This window comes from Hemitrygon akajei, chromosome 14 (genome assembly GCF_048418815.1).
Source record: "Hemitrygon akajei chromosome 14, sHemAka1.3, whole genome shotgun sequence".
Lineage (NCBI taxonomy): Eukaryota > Metazoa > Chordata > Chondrichthyes > Myliobatiformes > Dasyatidae > Hemitrygon > Hemitrygon akajei.
This window is the reverse complement of record NC_133137.1, coordinates 89,341,402-89,355,741: the sequence shown is the minus strand read 5'-3', so window position 1 is coordinate 89,355,741 and position 14,340 is coordinate 89,341,402. Positions and strand designations below refer to the sequence as shown.

Here is a 14,340-nt window from a genome sequence, read left to right as displayed (position 1 = left end):
TACCAATGCAAATATCTAATCAGCCAATCACATGGCAGAAGCATAATGCATGAAAGCATGCAGACATGGTCAAGTTTAGTTGTTGGTCAGACCAAACATCACTTTCTGTGAAATGATTCTTGGTGCCAGATATATCTCAGAAACTGCTGATTTCCTGGGGTTTTCATGCACAACTGTCTACAGTTCACAGAAAATGGTGTGAAGAACAAAAAACATCCAGTGAGCAGCAGATCTGAGAGTTAAAATGCCTTGTTAATGAGAGGTCAGAAGAAAATGGCCAGACTGGTTCAAGCTGATAGGAAGGTGACAATAACTCGCACATTACAGTAGTGGTGTGCTGAAGAGTATCTCTGCATGCACAACATGTCAACCCTTGAAGTGGATTGGCTGCAGCAGCAGAAGACCATACTGGGTTCATTGGATGCAACTATTAAAGTGGCCACTGAGTGTATGTTGTGAAATTTGCAGCAAAACACCAAATTTCATAACATATGTCAGTGATAAGTCAGCTTTTGATTTTTTCCCCCAATGTTTTGAATGCTTTATTGCATCACTGTCAATATTCTAAAACAGCACAACTCCCAGAAAGGGCACAGACAATTAAGGCTATGAGAGGAAAGAACTAGATGGAATCTAAGGGGACTTAATTGGAAAAGGTTTTTGTTTAAATCTATTTTGGTCCCATTTATGGATGAGTCACTCCTTAAATTCCCCAGAATGAAAAGTTTATTAGTTTTATTTAAAGGCCAAGCTGGGCTAGCTTTGTTTGCGATGGGTGTTGCCTTGTTGGTTAACTCAGTAATTGTTATTTCAATACGTACAAATAACATTCTTTGTATGCAGTTGTGGTGTTAATGGAGTGATTAGGTTGTGTGGTTTAAATCTGCATGCAAGTTCTTATTCATATCATCACATTTCAATTCATGTTATCAAAATTACCTTTTTCTAGAAATGTGTTTAGAATGCCGTAAAGATAAGTCTCCAGGTAATGTTCTAAGTGCTTTGTGTGAGTTGATTCTTGAACACATTTTCTGCCTTCAGATTGGATCTGCTTCCATTTTACGCCCGTCTGGTTGGTACTCTGCATCCGTGCATGGGAGATGTGGCAGAGGATCTCTGTGCCATGTTAAAAGGGGATTTCCGATTCCATGTATGTGCACTTTTTTTATAGCAACACTGATGTCATTTGTTTTAAAATAAATTGTCTAAGAAACTACTTGTAAATCACTTTCTAATGTCAGTATGAATTAATTTTCTTTAATTGGATCTGATTTTTTAAAAATATAACTTTGAATAGGAGTCAATGCAAGTTTGAATCTGGCAGAGTAACCATTTAATTAACTTAGATGATAGTATCCATATATATTTCAATCTTCTGTTTTGCTTTTATGTTCAGGTCCGGAAGAAGGATCAGATCAATATTGAAACTAAGAACAAGACAGTGCGGTTCATTGGGGAACTAACAAAGTTTAAAATGTTCTCTAAGAATGATACCCTTCATTGTTTAAAGGTCAGTCAGCAACATCTTTTATCCATGCATGTGATAAATGGCCTGAGACCTGCAAGTATTCTTCAATTCGGCAGAAATGTAGCAGGATTATATAATAGCTTTTGAATATATCTACATAATTTATGTCTGCATGTCTCCTAAAATGTGTAATAAAGTTACACTGTCCTTGGAGAAATTCAAATAATATAAAGTGCTATCTTTGTAGTCAAAACTTGTAAAGAGCAAAAAAAAGGGCTTCTGTTACACATTTTCAAAAGCATATAGAATTTCTTGTGTCATTTCATAACCACAGTGTACATAGAACATAAAAAATCAGCATCAGGTTTAATATCTCTGACAATATGTCATGAAATTTGTTGTTTTGCAGCAGCAGTACAGTGCAATACATAGAAAAACCTACAAGTTACAACATGAAGTATATTAAATAAATAGTGTAAAAAAAGCAAAGATAGTAAGGCAGAATTCATCAGAATATGATGGCAGAGGGGAAGAAGCTGTTTCTAAAACTTTGTCTTCAAGCTCCTATACCACCTCTCTGATGCAAGAAATGAGCCCTGGGGGCCCTTAATGATGAATGCCATTCTTTTGAGGCATTGTCTTTTAAAGGTATCCTTGATGTTGGGGAGGCTAGTGCCCATGATGTAGCTGGCTGAGTTTGCAACGCTGTGCAGCTTTCCCAGTGCTGTGCAGTGGCCCCTCCGTACCAAACAGCAATGCAACCACTGAGAATGCTCTCCATGGTACATCTGTATCAATTTGCTAGAGTCTTTGGTGGCATAGCAAATTTCCTCAAACATATAACAATATAGGCCCTTTGGCCAATGATGTTAGTTTGCAGGGATAAGAAGCATTGATTTATGAACCTTGCGCTGCATTCGACTAATTAAGCTTTTTTTAAGAACATTAGAACATTACAGCACAATACAGGCCAACTTTTTAACCTATTTCAATGTCAATCTAACCCTTCACTCCAACATTGCTCTCTATTTCTCTTTTTCTTTTCTAATTTAGTTATGAGTAACAGCGCAATTATTGGGAAAACAGACTCTAGAAAGACAACTTATTTTCCTATCAGATGTACTACTTAAAAACCTTTTCGTAATCCTGTCATATACTTTACATCAATAAAAATGCTTTATTAGGTAATGAGAAACTTCTTTCTTTTTTTTATGTTCAGATGCTTTTGGCTGACTTCTCTCACCACCATATTGAAATGGCCTGCACGCTTCTGGAAACCGCCGGTCGCTTTCTGTTCCGATCACCTGAATCCCATTTGCGGACTAGTGTTCTTTTGGTAAGAGATGTAAAGATTTTTTTTTGCGTGTACTTAGTCCTTCAGTTTCAGATCTAACCGTGAGCTATTTTGCAACTGTATGTGGTTGAGTCACCCTTGGCCATCTTGAGCCAAATGCTTGATAACTGACTCTTCTGGAAGAGCAACAAACAGTAGTCTCTTTCCATTTTCTTTGTTTGTCATAAGTTATTTATGCTTCATGCTGGAACCCCAGGCAAGATTTATGCAAATTGGAAATTTGATAATGAGAGAAATATTATTTGAGTGTACTCTCATGTTAATAGTCGTAATTAAAATTATATTATTCTAAAATTATGAGAGCTTTCCATTGTGATTCCTGAGGTCTGATAGTCAATATGGAGGGTTCAAGGTATAGTTTAGATCCGGACCTTGGTTAAGGGGACCTGGGAATGCAAATACATGGTTCTCTGACAGTGTCATTAAAGGTAGACAGGTGGTGAAGGAGGCTGCCATGGAAGGTCATCATGTCTTATGAGGATAGTTTAAGTGAGCTAGGGCTCTTCTTTGAAGTGAAGGAGATTGAGAGGCAATATGATAGAGGTATGCATGATTTTTAGAGGCACAGGTCGAATGGATAGCTAGAGACTTTTTCCTAGCACAGAAATGGCTAAAATAAGAGGATATAATTTTAAGGAAAAATATTGCCGGGGTGGGGGGGGGGGGGGATGTCAGAGGTAAGTTTTTATATTAAAGAATGGTGGGTGCATGGAACATGCTGCAAGGAGTTGGGGAAGATACATTAGTGACATTTAAAAGTCTCTTTGATAAGCATATGGATGATAGAAGCGTGTAGTGCTGTGTGGGAAGGAAGGGCTAGATTGGGCTCTTTTTTAATTTTGAATTTTTTCTTTGCCTTGCTCAACCCAGCTTCAACCATTCACTACTTATTAATTTTGGGCAGTCAATTGAATTATTGATTAGGAAGTTAGATTGTTTCAAACATGAGCTGTTGCTCAGAATAAAATGTGACTTCATGATGTTGGTTGGTGGTCTCAATGACAAGAATCTAATCATTGAAATGAAGAATGATCTGATTCGTCTTTCATCTGTTAGGATGTGAACACAAGTATTATCTCAGGTATTGGTGCGGCTGAAACCAACAATTTTATTGAATAGAGCTTTCAAAAAATGATCTAGAATTCTGAAGAGTAAATATTCAAAGCCAGAACCTATTCCTGTGTTTTAGGTGTGGTAATTGTGAGTATAATGGAGTACTGTGATTTCTGGCATGCCTTGTGATGTGCTGCCTTTTCTGGCAATGGTAGCAACTTGCATAGTAATATTCTGATTTTTGTGGCATTTAGGGTGACTATCTTGAATGTCAGCTGTGTGCTCAAGGAAAAAAATGGTTTCCGTGTCTTTAAATGTCATTGCTGCATTTATTATACTCAGCATCCAGTATCCAGTATCCCGTTTGTACGTAGTAAGTGATCTTGCACTGCTTTGAATGTGGCAGTGGAGAGTCAGTATCAAAGTCAAGGTCAACTTTATTGTCATAAACACAAGTGCAATAAGATAATCAGGAAATCATTTTAAGGAATCATGCATCATCTGATCTTCGAAAGGACAGTAGCCATACTATCTTTTGAACCACACATTCCATTTCTGTGCTAAGTCAGTGTGATGATGCTCCTCAAGCTAGCATATACAAATGGATGGGAGCATTTGGGAGATCTGCTCACACCTTGTTAAAAAGGTATCTCTGTACATTAAAAGATGTAAATCAGGTTTATTGTCACTGATATTTGTCATGAAATTTGTTGTCGAAGTAGTGTAGTGTGATACGTAAATTAATGTAAGTTACAGTAAATGGTGCAAAAGAGAAATAGTGAGGTAGCATTTATAGGTTCATCAGTTCAGTCAGAAAAATGGTGGCAGGGAGGAAGAAGCTGTTCTTTAAATATTGAATGTGGGTCTTCAGCTGTATGAATTCAGTTTTGATCAGTAATATTACTTTGAATAAAACAATCACTAAGCTGTATCACTGTAAGGCATTGGTTAATTGTCACATGCATTGAGGTAGTGTTTATTTCAGAAAGATCAATCCATACATAACTAGGGCATGGTAGTAAAAAGAATGTGAATTCAAATAATGTACATTCGTAAACAAACATCTGGCCAATAGTAATTTCTCTCCATTGTATGCCAATAAAACTCAGAACATCCTCCTAAATCGTTGGCAGTGTATTTCTGTACTGTAACTAGTGTGGCACTAGGTAGAGTTAACGGATACCAGTCCTGATGAAGGGTCTTGGCCTGAAATGTCAACTGTTTATCCCTATCCATAGATGCTGACTGACCTGTTAAGTTCCTCCAGGTGTTTTGTGTTACTCTAAGATTTCCAGCATCTGCAGAATCTCTTGTGTTTATGTAGTATGACACTAACCTGTTTGCATCTCTGGTGTGACATGTAGCAGACCCACGCCTACAGAGGAAGGCTCTGATGAAGTATTTTGGATTTACACTTGAGCTTGAGTCATTTTCTGTTTTTATTTCAGATTACCAGCTTCTGCCCTATTTTGGTTTTCAATCCTTCTGAGCACTTTTCTGCTTTGTTTACTAGTAATTTCAATCATGCTACTTTAGCATTATCTAATAGGGTGTTTTTGTATCCTGCCGCTTTGAGATGCTTGATGTACATGTAGCAGCCACTTTATTAGGTACACCTGTACACCTCGTTAATGCAAATATCTAATCAGCCAATCATGTAGCAGCAACTCAGTGCATAAAAGCATGCAGTCTTGGTCAAGAGGTTATTTATTGTTCAGACCAAGCATCAGAATGGGGAAGAAATGCGATCTAAGCAACTTTGACCGTGGAATGAATGTTGGTGCCAGACGTGGTAATCTGAATATCTCAGAAGTTGCTGATCTCCTGGGATTTTTATGCACAACAGCCTAGAGTTTAGAGAGAATGCTTCAAGAAACAAAAAATAAATCGAGTGAGTGACAGTTCTGTGGTCAAAATTCCTTGTTAATGAGGAAGTTCAGAGGAGAATTGCCAGACTGGTTCAAGCTGACAGGAAGGCAGCAGTAACTCAGATAACTATGCTGTACAACAATGGTGTGCTGAAGAGCACAACACTTCGAACCTTGAAGTGGATGGGCTATAGCGGCAGAAGACCATGAGCGTACACTCAGTGGCCACTTTATTGGATACAGGAGATATCAAGCAAAGTGGCCCTGAGTATACATCAGCAATGTGTTATTTAAAAATGTGCAGTTAATTCATGTCAGGAATTGTACAGCATGATAATTATTATTATAATCAATCTATAGTACTAAATGAGACTCAATAAGCAAATTGAATACATGGGGCATGATCTTTATCATGTATACTTTACTCATTCTGACTTGCAGAATTTTGTTAAATGTTTTAGGTGTTCAAGTTTGCAATAGCTACTTTGTGCAAGAAGGTACTGGCTGACTATAAATGCAGTGCATTCTTCATGAGAGTTTAAGATACAGGAGTAGAATTAGGCCATTTGGCCCACAGAGTCTGCTACGCCATTTTATCATGACTGATATACCCTCCTCAACCCCATTCTCCCACTTTCTTCCCCTAACTTTTGACCTCACTAATCAAAACTTACAAAACGGTATAACTGACCTTTGATAAACTTCGATTGGGTTCAGTCTTGGTGATTTCCTTACTCAGGGTCATCTTCATGCTGACGATCATCTTCATAACACCAAGGAGCAGACTTGGGTCATTTGGCCCATCGAGTATATTGTTTGATTGTGTCTGATTTACTTTTCCCTCTCAAATCCATTGCCTTATCTTTTCCATGTAGCATTTAATGCATTTACAAATCAAAAGCTTACAACCTCTGCTTTAAATATACCCAATGACTTGGCCTCTGCAGCAGTCTGCGGCAATAAATTCCAGAGATTCACCACACTCTGGCTAAAGAAATTCCTCCTCAACTCTGTTCTGAAGGGATGTCCTTCTACTCTGAGGCTGAGCCCTTTGGTCCTAGACTCTCCCACTTTTAAAAATATCATCTCCACATCCACTTTATCTAGACCTTTCAACTTTCAGTGGGTTTCAGTGTTCTTTTATATGCTTGTCTAATTATTTGTGTTGCTTTGGTAATGGTTATAGTAATTATTTGCTCTTCAAACTGTTTTCTGATCTTTCTTTAATCCCCTAATACTGAATAGTTCAATGTCATCTCTATAGGAGCAAATGATGCGTAAGAAACAGGCAATGCACTTGGATGCTCGTTATGTTACAATGGTGGAAAATGCATATTACTACTGTAATCCTCCACCGGTTGAGAAAATGGTGCGAAAGAAGCGCCCTCCCCTTCAGGAATATATCCGTAAACTTCTCTACAAAGACTTGTCCAAGGTCACCACAGAGAAGGTAATTACTAGTTAATAAATGAATTATTCACTGTTCTTTTCCAGAAAGTGATTTCTAAAAAAATAAGATTAACATTTTGGTGTCTTTTATCTCGACCTTTTCAGTTCAAATAAAAGCAGTTAATCTTTACCAACAGAGCTCCTGCTGAAAGCTGAATTTACAGGTTTTAGTTTTGAGTCAGTTGATAGCATTTCCACTTTGAATTAGAAGATTGTGTGCCTCAGTCAAGAAATTCAAGTACTGTGTTTCAAGGAAATACTCTGTTTTAACCCTTTTAATAAGATATTAAATCAAGAGCAGCCTATCAGATCACTTTTTAAAAAAGTGGTACTATTTTGAAGGGGAGAGATCTTTTCCAGAAAACCATTCATCCCTTTATCAGCCTTATTACATCCACCAATAGTTGCTTTAACCTTGTGAAAATCCTGCTTTGAAATAGCTAGTGAGCTGTGTGGTGGAGGAATCAAGTCACTATTGAATCTGCTCATTAAAAGCAGCATAGTTTATCCTTAGGATTTTTTGTGCACTATATTGTTTCAGCTGATGTGGTCATGAATATGTTAATTAAGGTACCATAGTTTATCCTTGGCATTTTTGCACACTACATTATTTAAGCTGGTGTGCTTCTGGAACCACAAATAAAAACTCTGTGAATAAAAACACTTTATTCATTCTTATCATAATAGTTATCACCTCATGAGCTGCACACCTTTAAGACACCTTCACCTTTGCAGAAACATTTTACAACTTACTGTATGCCATTGATATTAAACCTGATTATAATTCTGACCCTCCAAAGTTTTCCACTGTATATGTGAAAATAAACTAATTGCCATTTGCGTGGGATGTGTTACCCTTATATTACATCTAATTGCTACAGGTAAAATCTAATAAAAAGCAAAATAAAAAAAATAACAAAAAATGCTCTTCACAACAATTTAACTGGGCGGGAGGGGGTACATAAAATCCGCAAGAAGACAATCATTCTTGATATATGTTGCCAGTAACTGATACAAATGAAGTGTGGACTGGGATATCTATATTAAATATGGGCCAAACAGAATTTTTATATCATAGGTGTTGAGACAGATGAGAAAATTGGCATGGCATGATCTGGAGGTGAAGGAATATGTTATTAACTGCATGATCAACATCTGGAATGTGAAATATAACAGCATTCACTGTGTCGCAAATCTGTTGGCGGGATTGGTGCCATACCAGGAAGATGTTGGAATACATGTTGTTGATGGAGTACTGGAAGATATTCGTCTTGGAATGGAGGTATGAAATTTTGTATAAATATTAAGCAATATCCTTCTTTGCTACTCTAGGCTTTTCATAGGGGCATCACAGTAAAGTAGCTGTTGCTGTAAAGCTTTGGAGCACTAGCAGTCCAGGTTCAATTCCCGCCATTGTCTGAAAGGAGTTTGTACATTTTCCCCGTGACCGCCTGGATTTCCTCTAGGTGCTCCGGTTTCCTCCCACATTCCAGAGATGTATGGGTTATTGTTAGTAAGTTGTGGGCAAGTTGTGTTGGCGACAGAAGTTTAGCCTCATGGAGGTTGCCTCAGACATGGATGCAAATGACACACTTCACTGTATGTTTTGATGTACATGTGATAAATAAAGCTGATCTTTAATCTTTAGAAACTGATGTTGATCTGCATGTTGTAAGAAGTAATAGCATTTTATGGCAATGAAATGAGATCATTTGTGTTTTTGAGGAATGCATCTGGTATCTTCTCTTTTCTCCCTGAAGGATGCCAATTAATACTGAGGCTTGATTCTAGCAATACCACTATTCCTCACACAATCCTGCAAGTTGTGTTTCTGTCTGTTGACTGCATTGATTGTTGAGGATGTTTGAACATTGTAAACATTGGCCATTTTTCCCAATGCCCTCCCCAGCCATTTATTCATAGAACACTACAGCATGGAATCAGGTCCTTCAGCCCATCTTCTCCATGCTGAGCTATTATTTTGCCTAGTCCTATCTACGTGCACCTGGACCATAGCCCTCTATATCCCTCCCAGCTATGTACTTATCCAAACTTCTCTTAAATGTTACAATCAAACCTGCATCTACCACTTCCACTGGCAGCTCTTGCCACTCTCAATCTGAGTGCAGAAGATCCCCCTCATGTTCTGCTTAAACAGTTCAATTTCACCCTTAACCCATGACCTCCAGTTTTAGTCTCACCCAGCCTCGATGGAAAAAGCCTGAACGCATTTACCCTATCTATATCACTCATAATTTTATATACACCTATCAAATCTCCCCTCATTTTCCTATGCTTCATGGAGTAAATTCCTAACATATTCAATCTTGCCCTATAACTCAGGTCTTCATTCAGGTCCTCATTATTCAACACGTTGGCAACCGTTTGTTGACTTCAAGGGTGGGAGATCTGTTTTTATGAGTAGTGGGATAGAAGTTCCCAGATTTTAATATAGGCTTCCACATTTTATGAGGGGAAATTTCAATTAGATGTAAAAGAGAAGCTTTGCAAATTTGTTACAGGGTGAACTGTAAGAGGGGCCACTAATAAATGCATCACATCCAGCCCTTTGGCAGAACATCTAGGTGTGAGAGAGTGGAGCCTCGGAATTTATAAGTGGAAACAACTGCTGATGAGGTACTTAAGGAAAATAAACAAGCACGATGAAGCGCATCTCATCAGTTCTTCTTTTCACTTTGTTTGTGGCATTTGGTTTGCGTCGTGATGCAAGTGTTCCGCTCGGTAAAGTTTCTGACGAAGTGTGTAATTGTTTCAGCAGAGGGTGGGGCTGACAGTGACTTGACACCACAATGGGAGAGAAATACCATCATCGCCCTCTTGTTCTTTTGGCTGCTGCCCAAATCACTGTCAGTTTTCCTATATTGGAAAAATGGCTGATGTGATATTTAAGAGTCAGGGGTTATGGTATAGCCTTATAAACACAAAAGCAACTTCAGTTTCTGCTTTCTTCCCAAAAGCTTTAATCAAATCCTTGCTCCATCCTGCTCCAATCCAGCACAATTCTTCCCACTCCTCCTTGTCTTTTTTCCATTCCCCCATCTAGTTCCCCTCTTAATGCTCTCTCCTCACCTGCCCATCACCTCTTTCTGGTGCCCCTACTTCCCTTTCTCCAATTGTCCACTGTCCTCTCCTCTTACAGCCCTACACCTCTTCCACCTGTCCTTTCCCAGCAACCTACTTCAACCGCCCCATTCACTGACCTCTCCCTCTCTTGGTCCCACTCCTCCACCTAATTCTGGCATATGTCCCCTTCCTTTCAGTCCTGATCTGAGCTTGAAGTGTCAACAATATATTCTTCTCCATAGATTCAGATTTATTTATCACATATACCTCCAGCACATAGTGCAATGTGTCATTTGTGTGAACAATTAACATATCCAAGGCTGTGCTGGGGTCATCCCGCAATTCCAGTGTCAGCCTAGCATGCCCACAATGCCCAGAAGAATGGTGAAACAAGCCCCATGCTTTTCTCTGTCCCACCCACGCACAAAGAGTACCTTAACCCCGGATAGGCAGTCTCCTTCAGCCTCCAGTCTCCAGTAGACTCATGGCCTCCTAGACACTGGGTCCTGACTGTTCCAGCATATTTGGCCTGCCTTTGGGTTTTGACCCAGTCCTCCAATGACTTAAATCCAATGCTGCCTGACCTGCTGAGTTCCTCCAGTACTTTGTGTGTGTTCTTCTGGCACCATAGAACAGTGGAAACAGTGAGTTTGAAAATGTTTCCATGTGAATTTTGCATGCATTGGCTCAAAATGGGGTATTCTTTCTGTTTAAGGTCAACCAGCCCAAGTTCAACCAAAGGCGAATCAGCAGTGTTAAGTTCCTTGGAGAGTTGTACAATTATAGAATGGTGGAGTCTGCAGTCATTTTCCGAATTCTGTATTCCTTCATTACGTTTGGTATAAGTACAGATGGCAGTGCCACCCCACTGGACCCCCCAGAGCATTTATTCCGAATTCGACTGGTCTGCACTTTGCTGGACACCTGCGGGCAATACTTCGACAGGGGCTCGAGCAAGCGAAAGCTGGACTGTTTCCTTGTATATTTTCAGGTGACTGTCAATTATATGATTCTTGTTCTTCCTTAAATTTTATTTACTCTGACTGTAAAATATCAAAATTCAAAGTAGTTAAAACACTACCTTTCTTCTTTCATTGTTGGAAGAAACTAAAGTTAATGTCCCAATCTGATAGAATAAATATCTAATTCATGCATGATGAATACCAAGACTTGGTAACTTCTTTCCAAAACACTGAAAATTATGTTCAAAATTAAGTAAATTTATTATCGAAGTACATGTATATCTCCATATACTACTGTCAGATTCATTTTCTTGCGGACATTCACAGTAGATATGAAGAAACACAGCAGAATCAATAAAAAAGTACACACAAACAAAGATGGACAAACAACCAATGTGCAAAAGAAAACAAACCCTGTGCAAATACAAAAAAGTAATAATAATAAATAAGCAATAAATAATATTGAGACAATAAGCTGTAAAGTCTTTAAGTTGTGGAATCGGTTCATTATGGAGGTGAATGAAGTTATCTGCGATGGTGCAGGAACCTGATGGTTGAAGGATAATAACTGTTCCTCAGCCCGGTGGTGTGGGATCTGAGGCTTCTGTACCTCTTTCCTGGTGGCAGCAGTGAAAAGGGAGCGTGGCTTGGATGGTGGGGGTCCTTGATGAATGCTGCATTCTCATGTCAGTGCTCTTTGTAGATGTGTTTAATGGTGGTGAGGCCTTTTCCTGTGATGGATTGGGCTGCATCCACTACTTTATGTAGGCTTCTTCGTTCAAGGGCATTGGTTTTTCCATATCAGGCTGTGATGTAATCAGTATTCTCTCCACTGTGCATTTATAGAAGTTTGTCAAAGTTGTAGGTGACGTGCCAAATCTATGCAAACTTCTAAGTAGAGGCGCTGCCATGCTGTTTTGCAATGGCACTTGTGTGCTGATCCTCTGAAATGATAACACCAAGCATATGTTTTTGAGTTAATGATACATTCCCAGTTAATGAAAGGCAATAGACAATGGTTTCATCCAGGACTGGTACATAATGACTCAGCTTATTCGAGCTAAGTGGCACACCACTTCCTTTAGAGAAAGTAAATTTATTATCAAAGTAAATGTATGTCACTGTATACTACCTTGAGATTCATTTTCCTGTCAGCTTTCACAGCAGGACAGAGAAATAGAGTAGAATCAATGAAAAGCTACACACAAAGACTGACAAGTAACCGATGTGCAAAAGAAGACAAACTACAAATAGAAAAAAAGTAAATAAATAATATAGATAACATGAATTGTAATCATTAGTAAAACAGAAGGAATTTTAACAGTAATTTTAATGGAGCCACGAGACTCCATGTAGCAGAGCTGGAGTAAAGCCACTGAGTTCACCTCAGTCCTTTGTGTGTTGTACAATTATTTTATGTCTGCAATGCTTGGAGACATGAGGAGGAAAATCACTACACTGAAACTGTCAGTGATGCTGTCATCTTTAAAGAGTTGTGTGTATCTTCATAGCATTAATCTGTTAGATGTTGGGTTAAAATTTTAAGTATTTGAAAATGATGGTATGAATTATAAGAGCTGTTTTATCTCCCGTATTTTTGAACAGCTAACAAAAATTTATTTTGTTGGGAAGTAAGATTGAAGATTCATGATTTATTGTCATTCTTCAGTACACAAGTATAAAGAAGAACAAAATGATTGTTATGGCGAATACAATGTAGTTTAAAAACACAAGCGTAAAGAACAAAATCTTTAAAATCTCAAAAATAAATATAAAAAGCATTCCTATAATTCATTTGCTCTGAGGTTTAAGAGGGACACAATAAAGAGTAATATGGCTTGGCATGAAAACATGTAATTTTAAATTTTAAAATCTGAGTTCCTCCAGCATTTTGTGTGTGCCGCTTAAGATTTTCAGTTTCTGCGGAATCTTTTGTGTTAAACAAAAACCTCTTTTAATTCTCTGAGGTGCTGAGTCATTGTAGTTGTTTGTGGGGCTGACTCTCTTTAGTGACTGTCAACAGACTGAACAATCTTTGAAAAATTAGCTCCAATTCAAATAAAATTAGAAGGAAGTCTCTGCCATCATATTTAACATTAAATCTTTCTACCTACTGAGTTAAGATGCTCAAACTGCCGAGAAAACAAGGATGCACATTATCATTGTTAATTTTTTAAAGGATTTATCGAGTTGACTGTAATTGAATGAATTAGGTGCATAAATAGAAGTCAACATATTATTGATGGCAAGATTCTGCATGGTGGTCTTTTATGACAATAAAACATTTTATTTTTTTATCTACATAATGCTGCATCTTATCCAGCTTTTCCCATCGCATTCATCTTGATCTATCTTATTACAGTTATCTTAGGTTTATTATTTATTTAAATATTTCTGAGTATATTGGATATAGTAATTTCTGGGGGTTTACATTGTATACACAGCTACTGTCAGATCTAGTTTTAAGTTAATCATCTGTATCATGGTATCTCTCATATTTACCCACTGTAGCGTTATATCTGGTGGAAGAAGAGTTTGGATGTGTGGACGAAAGATCACCCTTTCCCTATTGATGTGGACTACATGATCAGTGACATCCTTGAACTGCTTCGGCCAAAGATGAAATTCTGTGCTTCTCTTGAAGAGGCAATCAAGCAAATACAGGAACTCGAACGTGAATTCTTGATTAAACTAGGTAGGCAAAGCTTTTTTTATGTTGGGATGGTTTTCCAGTAAGACCGCAACATTTAAAAAAAATTATTGTTCTTAAACCAATTTTACTCTTGGTGTTAAATTGAAATGATCAACTCAAACCAAAAAACAATCAAGACTGTGATCATACTGATGAAGTATCTCATTGGCGTGAATTGCATTTTGAAATGCTCAGTAAGTACAAAAGACTTGCTTTGTTTGCTTACTTTCCTCCACCAATACCCAGGTAAGTATTGCTCAGGACACCAGAGACAACTTTTCTGTTGTTCTTTGGGGCAGTCTTGTGTTTTTTTTTAAATCTTCAATGTAAAAAGAAAGGGACCTCAGTTTAATGTCTCATTAACACCTCTGTCTATGAAACAGACCTTGAATGCTGGAATATTCATCTCT

At 38.0% G+C, this 14,340-nt stretch overlaps 1 protein-coding gene across 8 annotated transcripts in view; it reads left to right on the top strand.

The window, feature by feature from the left end:
• The window catches only part of upf2 (UPF2 regulator of nonsense mediated mRNA decay), a 117,119-nt gene that overhangs the window by 30,800 nt on the left and 71,979 nt on the right, over window positions 1-14,340 (top strand). For all 8 annotated transcript variants that reach the window (XM_073066544.1, XM_073066547.1, XM_073066545.1 and 5 more), the window contains exons 11-17: window positions 1,042-1,150; window positions 1,397-1,510; window positions 2,688-2,804; window positions 7,008-7,193; window positions 8,271-8,474; window positions 10,992-11,267; window positions 13,750-13,933. In XM_073066544.1, coding sequence (XP_072922645.1) covers window positions 1,042-1,150; window positions 1,397-1,510; window positions 2,688-2,804; window positions 7,008-7,193; window positions 8,271-8,474; window positions 10,992-11,267; window positions 13,750-13,933 — 1,190 coding nt within the window. The remainder of the gene's footprint in view (window positions 1-1,041; window positions 1,151-1,396; window positions 1,511-2,687; window positions 2,805-7,007; window positions 7,194-8,270; window positions 8,475-10,991; window positions 11,268-13,749; window positions 13,934-14,340) is intronic.